Source organism: Nothobranchius furzeri, chromosome 12 (genome assembly GCF_043380555.1).
Source record: "Nothobranchius furzeri strain GRZ-AD chromosome 12, NfurGRZ-RIMD1, whole genome shotgun sequence".
Taxonomy (NCBI): Eukaryota; Metazoa; Chordata; class Actinopteri; order Cyprinodontiformes; family Nothobranchiidae; genus Nothobranchius; species Nothobranchius furzeri.
Genome location: NC_091752.1, coordinates 9,453,512 through 9,476,920, shown reverse-complemented (window position 1 = coordinate 9,476,920; position 23,409 = coordinate 9,453,512). Strand labels below are relative to the sequence as shown.

The following is a 23,409-nucleotide window of genomic DNA, read 5'->3' as shown; positions in this document are numbered from 1 at the left end:
GTGAAAATAGTCTCCTACAGCTATCTCCTGCATTCAGCTTCTGATAGAGAACAGACGGTAAAACTCTAGGGTTAGAAAATCCTGACATATCTACGTCACACTGTCACTAACATTCATGGACTCACCCATCTGGACTCACGACAGGGGAGGCTGTTGTTGGTTTAGTCCAGGAAACAGCAGAGAACATCTGGGCTAGTAGAAGCTAACGTTAGCGTTAGCAACTCCACCACACAGCAGAACTCCTCCGGGTTTGTGTTATTGGTGGAGATAAAACATCAACGTTGTACAGCAAACCGAGTCAGTGGTAGAGTCGTGTTGCTGTTAGCCAATCAGAGGAGAGATGTCCAGATATCAGGAAGTAAGACTCACAAATCTGTTGTCTGAAGCTCAGCTGGGATGTGGCTCCTTTCCAAGTCCTGAAAATGGTGCACTGGAATTCCTTCCTACTAAAGACCACTACAAGTGCACTGATTGAACAAGTGATCAGCACTTTAAAAGGTATTTTAAAAGCTTTAAACTGTAATTAAAATATTACAGACATTAATTTGAATATACAAATGAATTCTTCTAAGCAGAATCTTTGAGAAGGAGCAATAGATAAACCTTTCTAGACTGTAAACATGGACTTTATTAATATTTCATAGGGTAGGTTTTTGTGATTCATGTTTAAATCATGTAAAATAATCGTGGTAACCGTGATTATTTCTCAGACGATAACCGTACCACCAAAGTGTATAATCGTTATAATCATTGTCGTTCTGCCCCTCTGCTAAAGCAGACTTTCCATGCTGATCCAGGCGCTTCTGGGTTTTTCTTCCCCTGAGTACGACTTGCAAGGCAGTTATTCCTACCAGAGATGACTACAACTGTACTGATTAAACGAGTTTCCCACATGGAGAAACAGTAATTTGTTGCTGAGTCACTGTTTCTGTTTTACAGTTGAAGCTTCAGAAAAACCCATAGTATAAAAGTGGCTCCATGTGGTCACATTTAGCTCCTCAAAACAACATTTATGACTAAATGTTTCTATAAAAACCCAAATAATGATGTCAGATAACATTTAAATGATATAAAGTTATTTAAGTAGATAAATGTCGGCAAATTAAAATTTGGATGTTGAAACTTTACGCTTCTAAAGATGAAATATGTAGACTGAAGTGGCCTACCAATATAAAAGCCGGGTAAAGAGATCCCCTCTCTGAAGCCTCCAAGTTGTTCTGATGTTATGAACGTGTGAATCTGTTCCTGTATTTATTAATGTTCTTGTATACGAATCCATGATTCTTTACCTCGTCTGACACCTTTAGAGTCAAATATAAATGTAAAATAATCTTCACTCATGTAGATTTGATTCTATTTAAATATCACTCAGATATTCATTTAATTAAAAAATTTGAAGCTAAAGAAAACAAACATTTATTTACTGGGTTTGTCAGAAGCTGGAAACGCTCCAGGAGGTTTATTTAATCCAAGTTTCTTTAGAACCAATTTTCACATTATTGATGACACGAAAACAGCCATAGTTCTCTTTTCCTGGCATTCATTCATTCATCTTCTGTAACTACTTCATCCTTAGGGGTCACTGGGAGCTGGTGTCCGTCTCCATCAGGTTACAGCCTAGTCACACGAGGATCCATCCACAGGACTTCTGCAGCAAAGCCACAGCTGGTGAATGCATGAGGAGAAGCCCAGATGTGTTTAGATGAAGTGGTTAATTTGCCGCTCTGCCTGCTAGAGCCTAGAGCTGACCCATTTGACGGAGTTGAACTGATGTGATACAGAAAGATCTGCTGGATGAAATATTGAGTCTGACTGGATGTTTGTAGGAGATAAAAAACAAAGTTTTAGTAACTGAAGCAAAAAGTCAGCTGGCAGGTCAGATAAAGATCAGAGGAACTGAAATCTGCGGCGGTGCAACGTTGATTCAATCCGATGAAGCAGGCAGAGAGCAAACAACTCATTTAGTTAGGATCAGTTCTAATATCAAAGGGCAGGTTGGCTGAGCCACCCACAGAAAGTCGGCAGGTGCCTCACCTGTCACCTGTCTCAGATGTTACCAAAAGGCGAAGAAAGAGAAAGAGCAGAGCTGCTCCTGTGTTCTTTAGCAGGATACAAATGTTCCTGCTCTTTTACTCCTGCATCATAAAAGCTGCTTCCTCCTGACATCAGCTGCATGTGAGCGTTACCCAGAGCCGCTCAGAACCACCATCACCCCAAACAGTCGTTCAAACCAATCCCCTACATCTGCAGGCTTCGTTCACGCCTCAGGAAAAAGTCACTTTTACACCGTGGCTCAGGTCACGCCCATGTGCGGGAATGTTTAATAACAACAAAACTAAACTAGTAAGTCCTCCAGGGGTCTCAGGAGGACATTTCTGAGTCATATTTTAGACGACTTTGATGTTAAACATCACAAATCTGCTCTGGAGGAGGCAGAAAGCAGCAAGAACCAGTTAACAACGAACCAAAACAGGTTCCCTTTGTCCCAGTTGTGACTGAACAACAACTTTAGGATCAATAACCGCGTCTCCTCGTTGAAGCAGCTGAAGAGCTGCAGATTAGCTGGTCTGTAGCATCTTCTTGTGTAAACGTTGGGCTGATGAAGTTTGTCGAGTTATAATAAAAAAAGTTGCTTTAATTGCACAAAATTATCCACAATTATCCATTATGTCACCAAGTTGAACCAAAGTCAGCTAATGATACTCTGGACAGACACAACAGGTAAAAGTCAAGAATAAAAACAGGAATTAAAACAGTTTTGTGTCTAAAACAAACCAGAAAAACACGTTTTGCCTAGCAACCCCTCCCCCCCAACTATCTAGAAAAGTGCTTTTTGACACATCTTCCCACAGAATAAGGCCATTAGCTAAAAATATCTCTCACACGATGCACTTGCAACCACAGATGAAGAACGACTTTGGTTTTCTGCGGTACGACTGCTAAGAGAACACTGGACAGAGACGACATTCACATGGAAACATCTTGGCTGTTTTTTCATAGTTTTTTTTACTTCCATGTTCTTTCTTGTTTTGTACAACAAAATAAATCCTCTGAATGGTTAACCTGCATGGCTGGAGTGCTGTTAATCATAATCTTCATAATCTGGGTCCATGTCTTCACCCTGGTAGTATGTCCCCTGTGTAGAGTAGGACCTTGTCTTTGTTGAGCAGTTGATGTCCATTAAGATCGCCTGGAAGGACAAAGACACAAAACAAGAGCTATTGCTGCAGAATCAGAACCAAGTTGTTTTTCTGCGGTTTTAGATCTTCTTTTAGAGCTTCTGAGGCGTCACCAGTAAATGTTCCCACCACCTTTCCTAAAGGCCGGCTTCTACCAAACGTTTTCAGAATGAGACACATGACTGGTGTCACTGTTTGAATAACTCGTAACTGAAGGGTTGTGGGGTCGAGTCCTGCCCAGACCGTCGCAGTCACTGTGCCCTTGGGCAAGACAATTAACCAGCCTCACTTCCATCAGTGTGTCAAAGGGCAGCTGTGGCTACAATGTAGCTCATCACAACCAGTGTGTGTGAGTGGGTGAATGATTGGTTGTGTTGTTAAGCTCCTTTGGGGGCTGTAGAACCCTGGAGGACACTACAATTTACCAGTCATACCATAAGGGCAGCAACGTAGCCATTGAAAACCATCAGAGACAGATGGATGTCCTCCTAAGTTCCAGGGGGTGGACTGCAGAGGACTGGAGGAAAGGGTCTCTGGGGGTGAGGGGGATTTCAGCCACTCCCAGTTTAGCCTCAGAACAGAACGGTACTTCAACATCCTCCCAGAGGAACTCCTCCAACCATCCAATAACAGCTTGATGAAGAACAATGTCTTCTCCAGCATGATGGAGCTGAACTGAGTGGATCAGGATCAGAACATCTACATGTTGGCTCCAGGACCAGGAAACTCCCCAGACCTTAATCCCATCCTCGTGGTCCATCTTCCAGAGGCAGGAGGACAACACTGATGAAGAATGAGCTCCATCAGTCAGGATCTGGACCTGCAAGTCAAGGTGGACTACAGAGGTCTAGAAGGACCAATAGTGGAGATACTGACGGTTTTTGCTGCACTTCTACTTCAGTAACCATAGAAACGACTGAGAAGCAGCAACAGGTGAGTTGGTCTTAACTTCAGGCCGACGACTGGCGATAGATGGTTTCATTAATCCCAGGAGGGAAGTTTGATAATAAATCATTTATCTAAGGAGAAGTTACACAAATTTCATCTATTCTGAGTCTCTTGGTTATACGAGTCCATCTGCCACTCGCTTTCTGACAGAACATAACGCCCCCGGTGAAAACATCTAATGACCCAGAAAACAGATAAAAATACTGATATAGGGAAGAAGCAGAGGAAATGAACAGATGGGGTCAAACAAGCAGGACGTAATGGGGTTAGTAAGGCAGTAAACGCTGGATGGAGATGTACAAAAGGATGTTCTCCTGAGAGCTCAGCCTCCATTAGGAGCCACATCTGTCCAGAAGACTCCGTATCTATAAACATTTCTGTGTTTGTGAGAAGTTTAGTCTACTACAGTTTCTGTATCTTACAATTTTCTCTTCTTGTCCAGGTGGATTCCTGAGGAAAAGGCAAAGCGGAGCGAAGAAAATATCCACTATTCCAATGATGGTCATCAGCCAGGAGAAGCCAATGCTCTCAGCTATGGAGCCACCGATGGAGGGACCTGTAGAAGGAGAGCAGATCAGCTGCTTCATCTGAGTCACGCTAGTCCCAGAAAAGTCGCAAAGGTCACCTGATCATAATAACAACAACAACAATAATAATGATAATAATAATAATAATACTAATATAAAATATAAACATAATAATAATAATAACAACAACAATAATAACAATAATAATAACTATAATACTAATACTAATAATAATAACAACAACAATAATATTAATAATAATAATAATAACAAACATAATAATAACTATAATAATAACAGGAGTTGTAGACTGTTTATGTCTATTTGACTATTTTTGTTTTGCTTCTTGGTTAAAATAGTATCTTGTTAGAGAATCTTATTTGGTGACTTTTACCAGCAGAAAGAACTAGAGAAGATTCTTCATCCATGGGATAAACCACACAGCTGCTACTCATGGTTTGCTGCTCAAAAAAATCCATATCCCCTTTTAATATTCTCCTGTTTGTATTCACGCTCCCTAAAACATATTGGCTCCGCCTCCTGTTGCAGGCCATTAGCTTGGCTACGCCTCCTGTTTCTGATTACCAGCTTTGCTCCTCCTCCTGTGACATATGACATGACCAAGCTGCCTAACAGCTGAGAATCAGGAGCCAGTTACACACCTGACAGAGTCTGAAGCTCAGATCAAGGGTGAGAACTAGCAGGTGTGTGTGGGTTTCCTGTTACAGGAGAATCAATACATCCAACACAAATGTTCAGACTTCCCTGTTGCTAAATAAATGTAAGTTTTTATTTTGGCCATCTTCCCGGTGTTCTGGAGCAGAATCTGAGGCCACAGAAAGCTCATTAAGCTTTGGGTCCTCATAAGTTATGAGATGAGTGATGAGCTCAGATCAGTTATTCACCTCTAATCATACGTTCATATAAAAAACACATAAAACGTTCCAGTATGCCATTTGTTAGACAACATGAAGCCAGAATGGAGCATCAGACCTCATTTCCAAAGTTTGTTTGTAGTTAGTTGCATTTCATTTTCATAGTTTTTCCATTTCATTTCATTTTGTTACTTTGACATCACTTCCTGCTCACCTAAAGCAAACCCCATGCAGAAAGCCACATCAGCGATGGCGTACACGCTCCCGTACACGGACACGTGTCTCAGGTCCACCAGGTAACCCATTATAGGCATCATGGAGGAATCCACCATGCCTGTGACACAAAAGGGTCAAGATTACAAACGCACAACGTTCAGGTAAATCAGTGTGGATTTAACGGATTTACCAATCGCAAAACCAACACCAAAGTTTGGGAGGATTAACCCGTAGATGTCTTTGGCAAATGGAACCTGAAATAGAAACATTTAATACATTTATTAATAAAGTTATGAAGTCTAACATGTAAAAACCCAGATGAGGTGTTTCAGCTTCACCCCTCCTGCATACTTACACACAACACGCTGAACCCGACCACCACCATTCCGATGAGAGCACACAACCATCTGTGGAGCAGAGATAAGGCGCCGCAATCAGATTAAGTACATGTTTCTGCAGGACACAGGGTCAGGTCCAGGCATGCAGCTTAGAAAAAAACGCTTTCATAAACCCGAGAAAACACATTTTGACTTTTCAGAATCATTTCATTTGCTACTAAACATCCAGCTTAAGGCCTACAGGATGTATTAGATGTTTTGGTCTTGTTTAAGTTTTGTTTTATCAGTTTAACATTTACCATAAGGAGCCCACCTGCATGTGATGTCACTCAAGGTGGGCGGAACCTCAGTGAACAGTTGGATCTTAGCACCCAGGGCTAGCTAGATCAGTGACCAATAAGAGGATAATTTATGGTGTTTAAAACAAACACCTTTTGGACCTTAACTATGTTATTTATTTATTTATACATATTCCTCCCTTGAGTCCACCCAGCAGCATTCAAACTGCATCCCTGCAAAAGATGCCCCTTTTTAACTTTTTGAAATAACTGATAAATTTAATCTCTAATCTTTAGTCTGTCGGTGCGCCCCAGGGAAGCTGTGGCTACATCGTAGCTCATCACCATCAGTGTGTGAATGGATGAATGATACACTGTAGTGTAAAGCGCTTTGGAGTCCTTACTCTGAGAGGCGCTATACAAGTGCGGGTCATTTATCATTTAAAGAAATAAAAAGAATATTTTGGGCTCCTCAAACAGAAAAACTAAAGGTAGAAGTGAGAATGTGGTTTTCAGGCCATCCTGACTTATTCAGATTCCCGGGTTTGGGTCATGCCGATAAAAGTGAAGTAAGTTTGTGAGGTTGGTCATAAAAACAGGAGCTGTTGCTGCTTCACAGACAGAAACGTTGGTGCTGATGCCATGAGATCCTCGTGTTGTCGAGGCCTGAATAACCTCACAAACACCAAAACCACAGAAACTCATTTGTGGGGAGGAAACAGATACCACATCACAGGGAGGAGATAAGAGCAATTTCCCTCCCTACCTCCCCATCTTGTGTGCCAACGTCCCAAAGATGTTGGTTCCAATAAGGTAGGAGATGGATGCAGGGAGAAAAGCAACGCCTAGGCGACAAACAGACACACCACAGAGTGAAGTTGGGAGGACTTCTCAGATCAGGAGATTTCTATCAGTGCTGCTGTACATCTTTCATTGTCTGTAATGAAGTCTCTTTCTACCTGCCAGCATGTGACACCCTAATATCCTGTTCCCCTCTCGTCCTTTTATCTGACCCAGACTTCATAAACAACTGAGAGCAGAAAAAAAAACTAATAACAGCAAAGATGGCTGCAAGGCGAGGTTAGCGAAGAGCAGCTGAGTGAAACGTCTCTGCAACCGGAGTTTAATTAGACACGCGTGTTTGTGGTTCAGCTGATTAAACTACACGTTTGAGTCGGCCACGCCTGACAGGACCCAGGATGCAAACAGCTAAACCTTTCTCTACAGGTAGGATTCCTGGATTTCAGCCACTTTCTGTCTCTGCCATCCGTTTTCCTGCTCATCCTTCATGGTGTATTTCTGCTGCCGACAGATTCACCAATCACTGGTCCTCCACGCCTGTGCTGTTGCTCAGAAGCTTCTGACATGAAAAGGCTTTAAATCAAGCAGCAGCAGCACAGTAGGGAACAGGTGAGAGGCGGGGTTTCACCTGGACAGGTTGGTCCACCACACCATGACTAGAAATAAACAGCTTGCTGTGTTTTATGCAGTTCTTATAGTTTGTTTAGTAGTTTGTGTTTTTACGGTGGTTTAAACATTAAACCTACAGACGTGTTTACACGACTACGATCAGCCTTTTCTTCTGTCTCCAATTACAACATAAAATGTTATAATTCAACTAAGTAATTATTTTAAAAATCCTTTTAAAACATTTCAACAAGTGTGACAAAACATCAAAAGGATAAGGAGCAACTTTAGCAGACTCCTCTGAAAACCCTCCTAGTTTTTATTCCAGGAGGACATTCAGTGTCTGGCTCTTTGTCCCGCTATTGTTTCTAAGGTGAAAGCAAACATGTTGTGTCTCTTTTGTGTGTTATAAATACCTAGCTGCCATTTCCTGGCACACATGGTCTCCATCATCCAGATTGGCAGCGTCGGCTCCATCATGGCGATCGCCATATTTCCAAAACAGATCGCACCTGGGATGAAGATGAAAGGATAAGAGCTCTGAGTGCTAATTAGGACCTGCTCTTTTTCTCTGGTGCTGATGTGTTACTCCAAACCACACACACACACACACACACACACACACACACACAGAGGCATACACACACATGCACACACGCACACACACACACACCTGAATGGACTGACTTATTGTCTGATTTGTATATTTAGTGTTTCTGCTGGCTGATCCACGTCCAGCTCAGCTGTGCAAACATCGGGTCTGTTGTCGTTTAACAGAAACGTGTCATCATCACCATCATGAAGAAGTGAACTCTATCTGACCTTAACTCTGCGTTTCAAATGGCCACAGTCGAGTTTCATTGTAGCTAAAATCTACACTACTATAATAATAATATAATAATAATAACAATAATGCATTTAATTTATAGGCACCTTTCAAAACCCAAGGTCACCTCACAAAACATGATAAAACTTACACAAAAATAAGAATAAGGTCATATAAACAATAGAATTACAAAGAATATACAATAAATTACAGAGTGGAGAGTTTGTGGACTAGAGAGTGTAAGTCAGGTTGAACAGGTGAGTTTTGAGTTTGGATTTGAATGAAAGGAGGGAGGGAGCAGAGTGACTGAAAGCTCTGTTTCCAGCGGTGGTGAGACGAGCAGGGGGAACCACAAGGTGAACGGCAGAGGAAGACCTGAGGGAGCGGGATGGGACAGCAACATGGATGAGATCAGAGAGGTAAAGGTTGGTTTATGCTTGACGCGTCTGCGAGGTCCGCACGGCTCCGCGCGGAAAAGTTGCGCCATTTTAACAACCACGCCCCTCCACCACGTCTCCGCACGGCCCAAGATTTCCGCAACGCGCACCTCGGAAAAAGCTTGGTTTATGCTTGACACATTCACTTTCCGCGCGGTGATGCGGCTCGCGGATGGAACGCGCTTCACAACTCGCAGCTTTTATGGTTCGTGCGGCTCGTCTCTGCGGTGAACCAATATTCTCCCAAACTGAACGGGGCAGCATGGAGCTCTACGGCATGCATCCAACACTACACCATAGTAGAAGTAGAAATGACTGTTTACAACATGACATTCCAGCATTTTTAACAGCGTTCTCGTCTTTTCCGACAGTGCGAGCTAATTCTCTCCAAGAATTATTAACATGTTGATCACGGTGATCTCTGAGAGCTGAATCATACAAATGTCTGTATTTACGAACCTCTGCCATACTAGTTCTTGCCGGTCCGCCATGTTTTTCCGCGTCCGTCTGTCCACGTGGTTAGAAATTTTCCAAGGTGCGTGTTGCGGAAATCTTGGGCCGTGCGGAGACGCGGTGGAGGGGCGTGGTTGTTAAAATGACGCAACTTTTCCGCGCGGAGCCGTGCGGACCTCGCGGACCCGTCAAGCATAAACCAACCTAAACTTCTAACCACACGGACGGACACGGAAAAACATGGCGGACCGGCAAGAACTAGTATGGCAGAGGTTCGTAAATACAGACATTTGTATGATTCAGCTCTCAGAGCTCACCGTGATCAACATGTTGTTAATAATTCTTGGAGAGAAATAGCTCGCACTGTCGGAAAAGACGAGAACGCTGTTAAAAATGCTGAAATGTCATGTTGTAAACAGTCATTTCTACTTCTACTATGGTGTAGTGTTGGATGCATGCCGTAGAGCTCCATGCTGCCCCGTTCAGTTTGGGAGAATATTGGCTCACCGCAGAGACGAGCCGCACGAACCATAAAAGCTGCGAGTTGTGAAGCCCGTTCCATCCGCGAGCCGCATCACCGCGCGGAAAGTGAATGCGTCAAGCATAAACCAAGCTTTAGGAGGGGCGAGAGTGCATACGTTTGTAGGTGAGAAGCAGGATTTTGAAGGAGATTCTGTGTTCAGTATATTGGAGACGCTGAAGAACAGGGCTGATGTGATCTCTGGAGGAGGTACGAGTGATGATGCGTGCAGCAGTATTTTGGAGAAGTTGGAGCCGATGAAGGGATTTATGGGGGAGACCAAAAAGGAGAGAGTTACAGTAATCAGTCCTAGAAGTGACTAGGCTCTATGAGGATGGCTGTAGCATGAGGAGTGAGAGAGGGGCGGAGTGGGCTGATGTTGCATAAATGAAAGTAGGCTGAGCCAATGATGTTGTTGATGTGGGCTTTGAATGATGGAGTGCTGTCAAGGATGACGCCAAGACTCTTTACATGGGGGGGGGGAGATGGAGGAATTATCGATGTTCATTGATATGCTGGGAGATTTGTTCAGAGTGGAGGGTTTCGCTATGGGCAGAATTTCAGTTTTATTGTTTCAGGAAGTTTGAAGAGAACCTTGATTTCATCTCAAGGAAACAGCTGGACAGGGAGGCTGGGGGGAAGACTGCATCGGGTTGAGAGGAGATATAGACCTGGGAGTCATCTGCATAGCAGTGGAAATTTATCTTGTATTTGCGAAAGATTTGGCCAAGTGGAAGAATGTAGATGATGAATAAGAGAGGTCCAAGGACAGAGCCCTGGGGAACACCAGCAAAAACAGCAACAGGGTGAGAAGAAAAGGATTTTAATTGAACAGACTGGAAGCGGCCAGTGAGATAGGAGGAGAACCAGGCGAGAGTGGTGTGGGTGATACCAAGGGAAGCCAACCGGTCAAGAAGGGTTGAGTGAGAGATGGTGTCGAATGCTGCACTAAGATCAAGGAGGATGAGTAGGGAGAGAAAACCGGAGTCAGCTGCCATGAGAAGGTCATTTGTGATTTCAACAAGAGCAGTTTCTGTGCTGTGTAGAGGGCAAAAACCCGACTGGAACTGTTCAAAAAGGTTGTTATTGTTGAGGTGGGAGATGAGCTGAGAAGCAACAACTTTCTCAAGCATTTTAGAGATGAAAGGGAGATTAGAGATTGGATGAAGTTCATTGACGTTATTGGGATCAGAGCCAGGCTTTTATAGAACAGGTATGACAGAAGCTGTTTTGAATGCTGAGGGAACAGAACCAGTTGTGAGGGAAGAATAGATAATAGATGAGATTAGAGGGACTACGGAAGGGAGACAGTCTTTAACGAGAGAAGTGGGGAGAGGGTCAAGTCTGCAGGAGGAGGGTTTGGACTAGAGTTAGGTCAGAAACATGGAGGGAATGGTAAAAGCTGAACGTGTCTGAATGGGAGGCAGAGAGGAAAGATGGAGTTCTATAGGAAAGGAAGTAGATTGTTTGGTGTCCAGCTGTTGGTGATCAGTGGGGAGTTTTTTATTTAATTACAGAAGTAATCAGAGTAAAAAGCAGAGGGGAGTGAGTCGGGTGGGCGGGTAACATTGTTGAGAAGAGAAAAAAGAGACCTAGGATTAGAGTTTGAGCAGCTTAAAGCAGAATAAGAAGAGGATTTAGGAACGTAATAGATTTTTGTAGAAAAGGATGTGATTCATGAAACGTGAGACCAGTTTTTTTGTAGAGGCGCTCAAGTTGTCGTCCTTTTACTTTTAGTTGGCGAAGAGTGGAAGTGAGCCACGGGCTTGAGCGGGAAAATGAGACAGCACGGTGTTTTTCAGGAGCAACTGGGTTCAAAAGGTCAGAGAGGTAGTGGTTGTAATGGGAAACCAGGCCATCAGGAGACATGGGGTCATTTTGACGAGGAAGGTCCCGGATAGCGGCGGAAAAAGAGTCAAGGTGAATGTCCTTGATGTTCCTAAAGGTGATGTTCCTAGTGGTGGAGATTTAGCTACTACTACAGATGCTCTGTGTCGTCTCACCAGCAGCAATTAAGATGTAAGGATCCTTCATGAGAGTGAAGAGCGACGTCCCCTTCTGACTCTGGGAGAGGAAACAGAAATAATCCCACATTAAACAGAACAGAAACAGGGTCAGACAAGTCATTTCTTTTATATTAATGATGCATTTTATTTGTCTTTCTGCTCGTTTTTACTTTTCAGCTTTTTTTCAGTCTCTTTCCCGCTAGAATTTCACAATAAAACAAAACTGAGGCCTCAGGAGGATAAAATATATAAATATTATTTCATTTAATAAAGAAAATAAAAATAAAAGCTGCTTTTAATGTTTACTGAGCTTAGTCTGATGATATCTAGTCTCACCACCTGCTCCCTCCTCTAACCAGATGTGATAATTCAATAGAACAACGACTTTGTTTACCAGCAGCTAGAGCTCATCCATTATTCATGTCCTAAATAAAAGAACTATAACAGTTGTGCTGAGGACAAGGTACAAAAACAGCCTAAACCAGGTGAGATATTTGTTAGTAAAGGTTCCGTGAAGATCCAGATGTTTACCTCTGGTTCCACTTTAGTCGGCTGAAGAACAAAAAGCTGTAGAGCTGTTGAGACACAAGGACGTCAAATTAAATGATTCCTTTATCATTAAAAAAATCGATTATTTAAAAACTCAACTTCTGTCCAAAAATTCAACCATACCTCCATCGAATAACGCCAGGAACGCCAGGATAAGGAAAGGAGCGGTTTTCCCAACAAAGTCATACATCACACTTCCAAATGGGGGTCCAACTGGAGAGGACACAGGTTAGTTAGGGATGATATTTCTGGTGTTTATGCATCAGTAAAAGAGGCAAAACAAGCACACCAATCAGCTGATCAGCAGAAACGCAACAACAAAAACAGGATGAGCTCAGACGGAGGAAGGCTGATCTGTGAGGCTTTTATTTTGGTGGGCAGCTTCTGTATTTCACTGTTAACTGGTTAAAATCACATATTTATCTAGAGGGCAAATTCGAACCTAAACTTCATGGATCTGATTCTTTATATTTATTTTAATGTATTCAGGGTTCGTCTCTAAACGATGGGTGAGTCCATGAACGTTAGTGACAGTGTGACGTAGATCTGTCAGGATTTTCTAATCCTAGAGTTTCACCGTCTGTTTTCTACCAGAAGCTAATGCAGGAGACAGGTGTAGGAGACTATTTTCATGTTCAGCCTCAGAGTGACCCGTTAGAATCAGAGATAATCAGTAAAAAACGTTTTTTCAGTGAAGATGGTCGTTATGCTTTCCTTTTACCATCATCATGACCGGTCCATGACTCCTAAAGATGTGCTGCTGACATACGTACCCAACACTCCCAAAGCCAGACCTCCCAGGGCGATGCCGATGGCATGACCTCGTTCTTCATCATCTGTATACACACTGGCAAGCATTCCCATACCTGAAACACACAGAATTCTGCACATTCAGCCCAGGTGGGACCCAGGTAGTTCCGAAGCTCCCTGGAGCAGGACCAGGGATGGATGACATCATTCGCCCTGAGATGCTGAAGGCTCTGGGTGTTCTGGGGACGTCAAGGCTGACACGCCTCTACTGGACTGTGGCCAGCGCCTGACTAAACTGTTAGTTCCAGTATTAAAGGAATGAGGCGGTGGAGAGGATGTTCCAACTTTCCACTAATTTCCTGCCTTGGAAAGTTGCTCTAGGATGGGAAGGAGGCAGTGTGGCGTTCTTCCCGGTCATGGATATGAGGACCATCTTTATCCATAGAGACCCAAAGGGTTCAGATGAAGGCAAATGGACTTCTTTGGTTCCAGTTGCCTTCATCTGAACCCTTTGGGTTACCATGACCTGGATGACTGAGAACCTTCACCAGCACACATTGGAGGGTGTCTGAAGTTTGCTTGTCCAGTCTTTTTATGGACCTGCAGGATTTAGATGGTGTCCCCTGAGATGCTGTCTCTGCACAACCAAAGCAAGAGCTGTGTCCAGTCTTCTCAAAGTCAGGCTCGGTCCTGGTGCTGGTTGGACACCAGCAGGACGTCGTCTTCATCCCTCGTCCTGTTTCTGGTGTTCATGGGAGCTGGGTGTAGAATCCCGGGATCTTTTCTTTCCTTTTTGCAGATGTTGTGATTCTGTTGCCGTAATGAGGTCATGACCTTCAGTGTGATCTGGAGCGGTTCTCAGCTGATCGGGAAGTGGACAAGGTGGAGGAGAGATGGACCAACAGATCAGAGCTTTGTCTGCAGTCACTGGTGGCTTTTCTTCCATCTGTCGTGGTGAAGAATGGACTGAACCTTCGGACCTTATCCTATGTCCTTATGTCCTAACATGGACATCAGGCATATTTAATGAGGGCATTTATAACTCTATCATTCTTTATGACATGTAGGCTGCAGGTAACCACATTAAACTGCAGAATTTGTGTCACCAAAATGTTTTGACGTCAGTTACAGAGTAGAGGGTAGCTGACTGGATGTTGTGTCCATCACAAGGACAAGAAGAGACAAAGAGACAGTACCAGCCACGGATGAGCAGGAGGAGCCCACGCCCTGGAGAGATCTGGCCAGAAACAGCAGAGCGTAGCTGGAGGAGAAGGCGAACACTTGAGAAAAAACAACAAGAATCATCAGAGCAGAAGCAGGTTTCATGATTCTGGTCCAACATCAAAGAAGGCATGGAACTTACTGATGGTGGAGAGGAACATGATGCAGAAGCCAGCAAATATCGGGAGTTGGTACCCTATTCTAAAACCACCCAGAGGACAGAAGACAAACATCAAGGTTTTAGCACGGGTTTTTACTCAAACACAATGAATTCAAATGGACATGAGAACAAGAGAGAACAGGAAAGCAGGAATCAGAGGGAACAGCTTGTCAGATCCCCGTGGATCTCACACACTTCACTCACCTTTCTCTGTCCTCCTGAAGGTGACTCACAACCATTAATGGGACTGTGTTCTCCTCAATTACTGCTCTGTGAGTGCCCATCTAAGACACTGGTGTTAGGGGACACGTGAGTGTGGCTGCAGCAGCAGCAGCAGCACCCCACATCTGCTGGTAAAGAGGGTTGAAGGATTTGGTTCTTCTATTGACGTGCTACAGGCTCTTTTGGGCTGATTTTCATGGCTGATATCAGGACCTTTCAAGTTTAAAGATCACCAAAACATCAGTTCTGAAGCTGAATCTGGTTTTGAACACTGACTTTTGCCACCTGGTAAATCTTAATTTTGTGCACGGCTCACTGCTAAAATCAGACTTAAAGTTCATCAAACAAATCAGTAAATCGAACAAATACTAAAAGTTCAAAACTGGTAAATCAAAATAAAATTGAAAATTATGAAATAATGAAATAAGTTTAGAGCATTTATTGTGCAGACTTTATTCAGGAACATAGCTGCACATTTAAATACAATTCTGCAGCTGCACCAGGCTGCCTGGGGATGCGCCCGCCTGTAAATCGGTCTTAATAAGGAGGAACATCAGCAAATATCGATATTTATAATGTAATAAACATTAGCCTGATATATCGGTCTACTCCTAGTTTAAAATCCTTAGTTTAATGTCTGAATTATGTTATGTTAAGTAAAGTTTTAATGAAAAGAACTGTAGCCTCCGGAAATGGTCTGTTTTTCCATCTACAGGTCACCTCTTCAGTATCGGGCCACATGAAGACATAAGTCTTAACCGGAGCTTTAATCTGCATCTGAAAGATACTGTTGCCTCACCAAGCTCCCTCTTATCTAAGACTGCTTCGCTTCACAGCACAAGATGGATGAACTTTCATAATGAAATCATATATTGAACAAGACGGGTAAATAATCATATGGTTGAATGAACAAAAATGGTTGATGAATAATAACAATGTTTTGATTAATCTGTGCTTAAATTACTGAGGATGTTATGATCAGTAAAGTTAGATTTAACAAGTGAATTGCTATCTACTGACACACTCAGACACGTGACGATGACAAGGTTAAGCTAACATCATGACACGTTGCTTTCTGTTCCACCAATCAGAACGCCTGTATCTGACGCAAGGCGTGTTTTCTAAGGTTTGTTGGTAAAACCCTTTTTACATGTCAAATTCTGATTTGTTAGTAAATCAAAATATGACGATCATTAAAACAGAGCTCACTTCACCGCAAGTCAGTTCTTGAGAAAGCTTCGGACCGGCCATCCGAGCAAAGCCTCTTTAACCCAGAGCATCTTTTGACAAGCTGTCAAAAACCTGTTGCACGCTACAGCTGACCGCAAACGGTTCCTTCAGAAAAAAGTGGAACCACATTCAACTCCTCAAGAGTTATTCCTAAGACGCAAATAACAACTGTCGTGACCTGGAAACATCTCGAGACCGGTCTAGTCGGCACTGCGGTTTTGTCTACGGACGTCGGTACCTCTGGGGGCCCCGGAGCTCAACACATTCCAGATCTACCACGGGGGTCTTTGAGCTGGTACGTAGACTCGACTGCGTCTGATGTGGTTTTATAAACCATCACTATAGTTTATAGCAGATCAAATTCACTCGCATTCAGAACTCAGTTTCTTCAGATATGAAGGTTCTGATAACATCACATTCACACATCCTCACTTAGATTCATTCATCACATGTGTTTCCTAGCTGTTGTGTTTTTAATTATTTAGAAAATAAATTTCTTACTTTTGATAAACTTGACTCTCTCTGAATTAATACGACGCGTCTGACAATCCCTAAATAAACAAAGAATTCTAAATCTTCTGGTTAAACATTCAAAGACCAACCAGACTGGAGTTTCATATTTATATAGAAATTCACATCTTATTGGTCAAATGTAGTTTAGTGTACTGAGTTTAAAAAGCACCCAAAATAAATACGTATGCTACCCCTACAGAGCAAAGGATGAGTAAATCTCTGAGGCTGGATCGGTGTATCAGCTCATCTCAAAACATGACCACATCAGCTGATCAATCAGCTGTTTTTCTGGGTGTAACTAAATCTCTTGAGAGCTTCTTATCTAAAGCACTTGAATGTCTTTGCTGCTTTGTCTGCAGGTCTCTTTTTTCCTCTCAGCCCCTCCTTTTGTGACAGAATCACCAGCTTTAGCCGTGGCTGCTAAACGCTTCACTTCTGGTCTTTGTCAGACAGTTTCTGCCCCGCAGGTATTACTTTTACAGGTTTTGGACATCTGGAAAACCTCAAAGCTGTAAAGTTCTGCTCTGAGCGTGAACACAACATCCATAACGGCCATATTAGATTCTGTCCCGCAGCACAACTCTTCAGCTAGGCTGCAGTGACGTCTTCTCTCCACGACGCCAGTAACAGTTCTGGTCATTGGATATGAGTTCTGCGTCATTCTGCAACATGCAACAGCTTTCTGCATTTTAAAGAGTGTTTCTTTTATCGGGACCCCTCTCTGAACCGTGTGCACATGCAGATTTCTGACATTATCCTGATTATTTAGTAACTGGGGCTGCTGCAGCAGACAGAAGAAGCAACGGTTGAAGGAACAGCAGCAGGTGAGTCTAATTGGCACAAAATGTTACTCCTCAGCCTCTTTATCTGCTGTGTGCCAAGGCCTGTAAGGACAAGCAGAGCCCTGTCGCTTCCACAGTGTTCTGTGAAAAGCAAATTAAAATCCTCAGAATGAGGAAATCTGCTATTGTTGCCCCGTAGCCGGCCGCTACACTCCCTCCCTTCAAATACCTAAATGTGACTCTCTGACCCTGTTCTGTGATGTAATAATGCAGGTGATATTTTCCCCTCCCATGCAATCTGCAGCAATACAACATTTACACGAGCTATGAGCTGTCGTCAACATGAAAGCACCCATTTCCCAGCATGCACCACGAGGTCACGCAGGAAGAACCTCACTGATTCCTGGACTGCCTTCTACTCAGAAAAAATGTCAACAGCTAACAAATCCTAAACTCGCCGTGAGACGTTTACAACAGTCGAGTAGAACTGGAGACACTTTAAAAGATGGCGGGAGCTTCGTGATCTACGAAAACTAACGAAGAGTTGTCAAAGTTTCTCTTGGAGAGGTAACTACTGAGTAATTTATTGTATTTTAGAAAATTTCAACTGAAATGTTATTTAAATAAAAGAAACAATAACCTCGATGTGAGCACTAGCTTGAATGCTAACTGCCAAGCTAAGTGGAGGTGGAGGGATTAATGTTTTGTGTGTTGGAGCTGAGTGATTAGCGTAGCTTTGAGCCACATCGGACTTTTGTTTTAGCGCCCTCTGTTGGCTCAGCGTTCCCTAAGCAGTAAGCGTGGCTTTCAGCTCCTTCCAGAGGAGGACGAGGAGCAGGAGCTACTGCCGTTACCAGCAAAATCTCCTCCTCCTCTCCTTGATGACGTCACGGTACGAACCACAGCTTTTCCTGCAAACCTCAGTTATCCCAAAACAACTGACCATGGAAACATCAACGATGGAAAGTGACTGGTATTCCCGTCAGAACCCCGTCACGTTCCCATGTACAGACAGATTGGGAAAAGCAAATCCACAACGTTCAAAGAAAATATGAATCTGGTGATGTTCTGGCCCGAGATGACCTGCTTAAAGGTTTCCAAGGGCGTTCCGTGTTAGGGCTTTGAGAATTCCAGAGAGGGCCAGCAGACCAATCAGGACTGTTCCAGTCAGGGTCAAGCTGAGCCAGGGCGGCTCTGTCAGGCAGGTGAATTTAATTCCCAAGCAATGTGTTTGGATTTGCAGCCACATCTGGTTTGGTAATGATCTTCTCCAGACAGAAAGCATCTTAACAGGATGAATACATCTGTGTTTCTGGGAAGCGTTTTTATTCCCAGTGATTTGTGGTTCTGCGTTTAATGGTTTGTTGCAGCAAACAGCAGGTTGGGACAGGATGGCTAACAGCTCCGCCTCCCCGAACCTCCTCATGTCCAGCATCAGTCGTCGTCAATTCAAACCAGTGACTTCCTGGTTTTACTGGTTAAATCACGTTTCAGAGGGTTTTAATGTTTCCCTGCATATGAATATAACAGCATGTATAATCTGTGTAAACACAAACAAATCTGATTTTCATTTAGAAACCGCTCGTTTAGTCCAGTGAGACCGTTTACACTCCAGTAGGAGTGTTTGTCTGAGAGACTCCAGTGGTGTAAAAGGTTAACAGTGGGTGTGCCCTTATTTTGAAAACCTGATACAGCTTGTGTTTTATGGTATCAGAAGGAATCATTTAAGTTTCTCTGCTGAAAGAGGCAAAAGCTGGATTCGCTTTGAGACGTGGAACCAACAATTATTTCTACATGTCGTAATCGAAACGCAGTGGGGCCGATCGAGCTTCCGAGTTCAACCGCTGCCGTCTAGAGCACACACCTGATTTTAACCACCAGGTGATCATCGTTCATACACCTGGACTAGTTTTTATTTATATCTCTGAGACCAAGCTTAGTCTAAATAATAGTTTATTTAGGAAGAAAATCAACAGTAACTGTTCACTATTAAATGATAAACTGGCTTGCCATAACCAGCCATAACTTCTTAAAAAACAACAAATTTCACTTTCCTTTTTGTTTTTGTCTCTTTTCAGCAGCGTGGCTGAAAATGTTGTTGGTTTAAATCCGTGTTGTAAAACACCTTTAAATAATGTTGAACAAACAAACAAACAAACAAACAAACAAACAAACAAAGGATCCATGCTTCAAGTTAAGTCAGTATATGATAAGATCCCCAGTATCCATGGTAACCTGATGCTTCATCCATCTGTGCATGAGACAACAGACATCCTGTCGTCTCATGATGGAGTCGTCAGACACCAAGAGTTAAAAAGCTAACTAACTAACTAACTAACTAACTAACTAACTAACTAACAGTGTTTTCCTCTAAGATCAGTGATGTTCTGACGTTAGCAAAGGTTTTTTTTAAACGTATAAATTAATTTAATTTATTTACTTAATTATTCATTTCATATTCCTTAAATCTAAACTGGGACAGCTGTAGCTCAGGAGGTAGAGCGGGTTGTCCGGTAATCAGAAGGTTGCAGGTTCAATCCTGGCTCTGACCTGAGAATGGTGTCCTTGGGCAAGACACTTAACCTGCCTCGGCTGCTGCTGGTGGTCGGAGGAACGGCAGCCTCGCCTCTGTCGGTGCGCCCCAGAGCAGCTGTGGCTACATCGTAGCTCATCACCACCAGCATGTGAATGGGTGAGTGACTGATTGTATTGTGAAGCGCCTTGGGGGGCTGTAGAACCCTGAGAAGGCGCTATACACATACAGACCATTTACCATTTAAACTGACTTTTGTTGTTTATTAATTTTCTTATTTTAAGTGTTTATTTTTGGCCAGGCTGTAAAAAAAGTCCCGAACAAAAACAATCTGAGTTTAAATGAATGAATGTTTTTAAGTTTCTTATCTGAGATCAAATCTTCACACCTGTAAGTTTGTGGATCCTAAAACGTAATTAGAGCTGTTTCTGAGGCTGTTAGCTAACATTCGTCTACAGAACCAGTAACAGAACCAGTAGACGGGTTCTGACCTGTTGGTGAGCGGTCCGATGAACGGGTTGGTGAGCAGCTGCACTGTGGCTTTGGAAGCAAACAACATTCCCACTTTTACATTTTCATTCAGCAGCTTTTTGGAGAACCGGGGGCAGTCGGAGGAGTTCTGAAGCAGCTCAGAACCAGCTGGGGTGGGAGGAACCGGGTCGGCGGACCGGGTCGTGGAGTTGAAGCCTGACTGCTTGACGCTGTTGTCGTATAAAGACACGATGGAGCGAAATGATCCTGCAGGATCCTGCTGGTGCAGCAGGCTGTTGTTCCTCACGGCATCTGCTGACTCATCCAGGTTGTACAGGTAACTGGGAATGATGGGAACTGGTGGGAAAAGAGAGGAGGAGGACAGTGAGGATCCAAGATCTCCAAGCATCCAAAGAATCAAATTAAAGTGATTTCTGAATAGACGTCTTTGGTTTGGGGTTAATTTCTGGCTTTGAAGTTTTGGGAAGACGTTAGTGAGAAGGTCAGGAGGTGAAAGGAAAAACGATCGTAGCAAATAAAAATGAACGAGTGGTTTTCTGGAGGAAGAACGAGTCTGTGGCAGCAGACAGGATGTTAATAAACAAAAAGGAAAAATCACTCAGTAGCTCTAAAAACTAATAAATAACATCATAGTTTCATTTTTAGGGTCAAAGAACAAAGTTAGGTCTCATCAGCCTCTTTTGTAGAAGAAATCCTTATTTTCAGTAACTTGATGTTACAGAGACTAGCTGAACTCTTTATTAAATACAAACTCAGTTTTATGCTTAAATTATAGAATAATGTTCAGTAATAACATCTGTTGTATTATTTATATGATTGAACTTTGACCTGTTTTAGTCCAGCATCAACATAAATCTACAGGATGTTTTATTTTAGCTCAAAGTTTCCTTCAATCCAAAAGACTAAAATAAAAGCAGGCTGTCTCTGATGAAACGTCCTTTAATATTCATAACTAGCCTTCAGGAGCTTTTCTACAGTTGTTTATGCAGATTAAATGTAATTTTATAGAAAAACCAACTGGAAAAAACACAATTAATGCCTGAAAATCTCTTAAATGAATCTTGCGCCTCGGCCGTGGTCCCACGGCAGAACTCGTCTGTTTCATAAGGGATCAGAGGCTAATTGACCAAAACAAGAATTACTTTTAGGATGTTCATGCTGCTTGATCTGATTTACATAAAATCAGACCAGATCATTTAAAGACGGCTGTGACACATTTACCAGTTTATCATGTTTAGCTCTCAGCTCAGCTCTCGTCTCTTCGGAGGGAAAGTTAGGAGACTGGAGCAACCTGGGATAATTATTTATGGATCAAGACCCAATTAACTTGGGAACAAAGGCAGAAACACCAGAGAGAACCTACCGACCACCGTCAGCAGCATGTTGTCCAGGAGCAGAGCCACAAAAACAATGAACAGAATCAGTTTCCTGGACTGCCGCTCTTCTCGGAGCCACTGGAGAAATCTAAATTGTCGGAGAGCATCTAACCCTCCCATGGTGTCAGTCCTGAACAGGCAGGTCCTCCTGAGGACGCAGAGGTCAGCAATAGGTCAAGAAATCAGAAAAATCCTGAAAAATGGGAGAAGTTAGAAGGAAGGACGAAAGAATGAGAAGTGAGAGGAAGTCTTACCTCAGGAGAGCAGGGAGCAGCAGCAGAGATGGGAGGAGGAGGAGGAGGAGATGGTCCTGCTGCTGACGTCACACCTCCATCTAACCCCCCCCCCCCCCCCCCCCCCCCCCCGTCATGTTCACAAGCCCGTCAGGCCTGTCATCAAACAGTCAAAGCACAGATGCTGCATCAGAGAGCAAACAGCAGAACAACACGGTGGAGCTGGTTCTACCTGCTGCGGTTGTCATGACGACGCTCAGCATCCAAACTCTACAAACAAAGAAACATTTTCCACATCGCTGTCGGGAAAAATCTCAGAAACATACGGAGTCTTTAGGAAAGTCGTGCTTTCAAATCCAAACAGCTGTCTGGAGTCACTTTTAGCTTCTGGTGGTGAAAACAGGAAACGTCACCTTTTCACACTCATCTACTCACAAAGTTGGTTTCTGCAACCTTCTAATCCAGACAGCAGCAAAACAGAAGTAATCTAAGAGATCTTCTATCTAACATCTCAGGTTCCTCTCTGGGTTCTGCTCACAGACCATCACAGGGCCGCCACACAAGGGTTCCTGTGACCCGCTTTCAGTCCCTCTGAAACATTCTTATTAGAGTTCAGCCTTTAAGTTTAGTTTTAGAAATTTGATTTTGAATATTTAAAAACTGTTTGATTAAAGCTAATCAAGTAAAAATGATTTAATTTTCATATATTTAGATTGCATTTAAAAAGCTTAGTTTTAACAAGACTTTTTGTCCCTAATTGTAGTCGAGTATTTTTTTTTATTAGTATTACTTTATTACTGGTGCCCCGTACAAACATCAGTCCCCTTCTGGATATTTACTCTCAAAAATAAACAACCTATACAAACATGATGCCTCAGGTGTGTTTCCCTGGCTAGTTTAGCCAAAACAGGTAAAAGAGTGACATCTGCTGGTCAGACTGTGGAATGACATGGAGGAGCTGAAACCTCCAAAAATGAATTTTTTCTGTTTAATGTAAATAATTTAATCCCAAACTTCAAGTGCATTTTTGTTTTTGTTTAATCACAAATAAACTGTGTGGTAGAAACAATAACATCCCGCATTTAACCCGTTAACTAGTCCAGTGGGTGGTTAATCACAGATAGATAAAATACTAAACTTACTTAGAAGGTGTTTGAATAAAACATGAAACAGGATTCTGTTCCACTATTGTTATTACGTTTCTGTTATTTATTTACAATATAAACTAACCTGGATGGCTGCATATGAACAAACATGTGAAAACATGAAGTTCTTGGTTTGGATGAAGACATTTTTAGGTTTGTTTTTGTGTAAAAGTTACGATTATTAATGATCTGA

General features: G+C 42.8%; 1 protein-coding gene across 4 annotated transcripts; it reads right to left on the bottom strand.

The window, feature by feature from the left end:
* Positions 1–728: 728 nt before the first annotated feature.
* slc18a2 (solute carrier family 18 member 2) lies at positions 729–22,174 on the bottom strand. 4 transcript variants are annotated; one of them, XM_070542232.1, is made up of 16 exons: positions 21,826–22,083; positions 20,462–20,798; positions 14,673–14,731; positions 14,506–14,589; positions 13,333–13,425; positions 12,683–12,772; positions 12,542–12,585; positions 12,008–12,068; positions 8,185–8,280; positions 7,128–7,206; positions 6,101–6,152; positions 5,936–5,999; positions 5,744–5,863; positions 4,550–4,683; positions 3,064–3,190; positions 729–1,665 (listed from the first exon to the last, which is right to left on the bottom strand). In XM_070542232.1, the coding sequence occupies exons 1-15, from the start codon at positions 21,956–21,958 to the stop codon at positions 3,083–3,085; spliced, it is 1,554 nt and encodes a 517-aa protein (XP_070398333.1). In that variant the 5' UTR covers positions 21,959–22,083; the 3' UTR covers positions 729–1,665; positions 3,064–3,082. The 4 variants fall into 4 exon arrangements, with proteins under 4 accessions (XP_070398333.1, XP_070398334.1, XP_015799527.3 ...); XM_070542233.1 differs by having other exon boundaries at positions 729–1,648; XM_015944041.3 differs by lacking the exon at positions 729–1,665 and adding an exon at positions 22,093–22,174 and having other exon boundaries at positions 2,615–3,190; positions 21,826–21,986.
* Positions 22,175–23,409: the final 1,235 nt, after the last annotated feature.

Excerpts from the sequence above, each read along its gene's own strand:
- slc18a2 (XM_015944041.3), bottom strand. The coding sequence starts at position 21,958 with ATGGGAGGGTTAGATGCTCTCCGACAATTTAGATTTCTCCAGTGGCTC. Across the intron at positions 6,153-7,127 it reads TTGGCACACAAGATGGGGAG|ATGGTTGTGTGCTCTCATCG; the intron begins GTAGGGAGGGAA and ends TCTGCTCCACAG. Across the intron at positions 4,684-5,743 it reads CTGCATGGGGTTTGCTTTAG|GTCCCTCCATCGGTGGCTCC; the intron begins GTGAGCAGGAAG and ends CTCCTTCTACAG.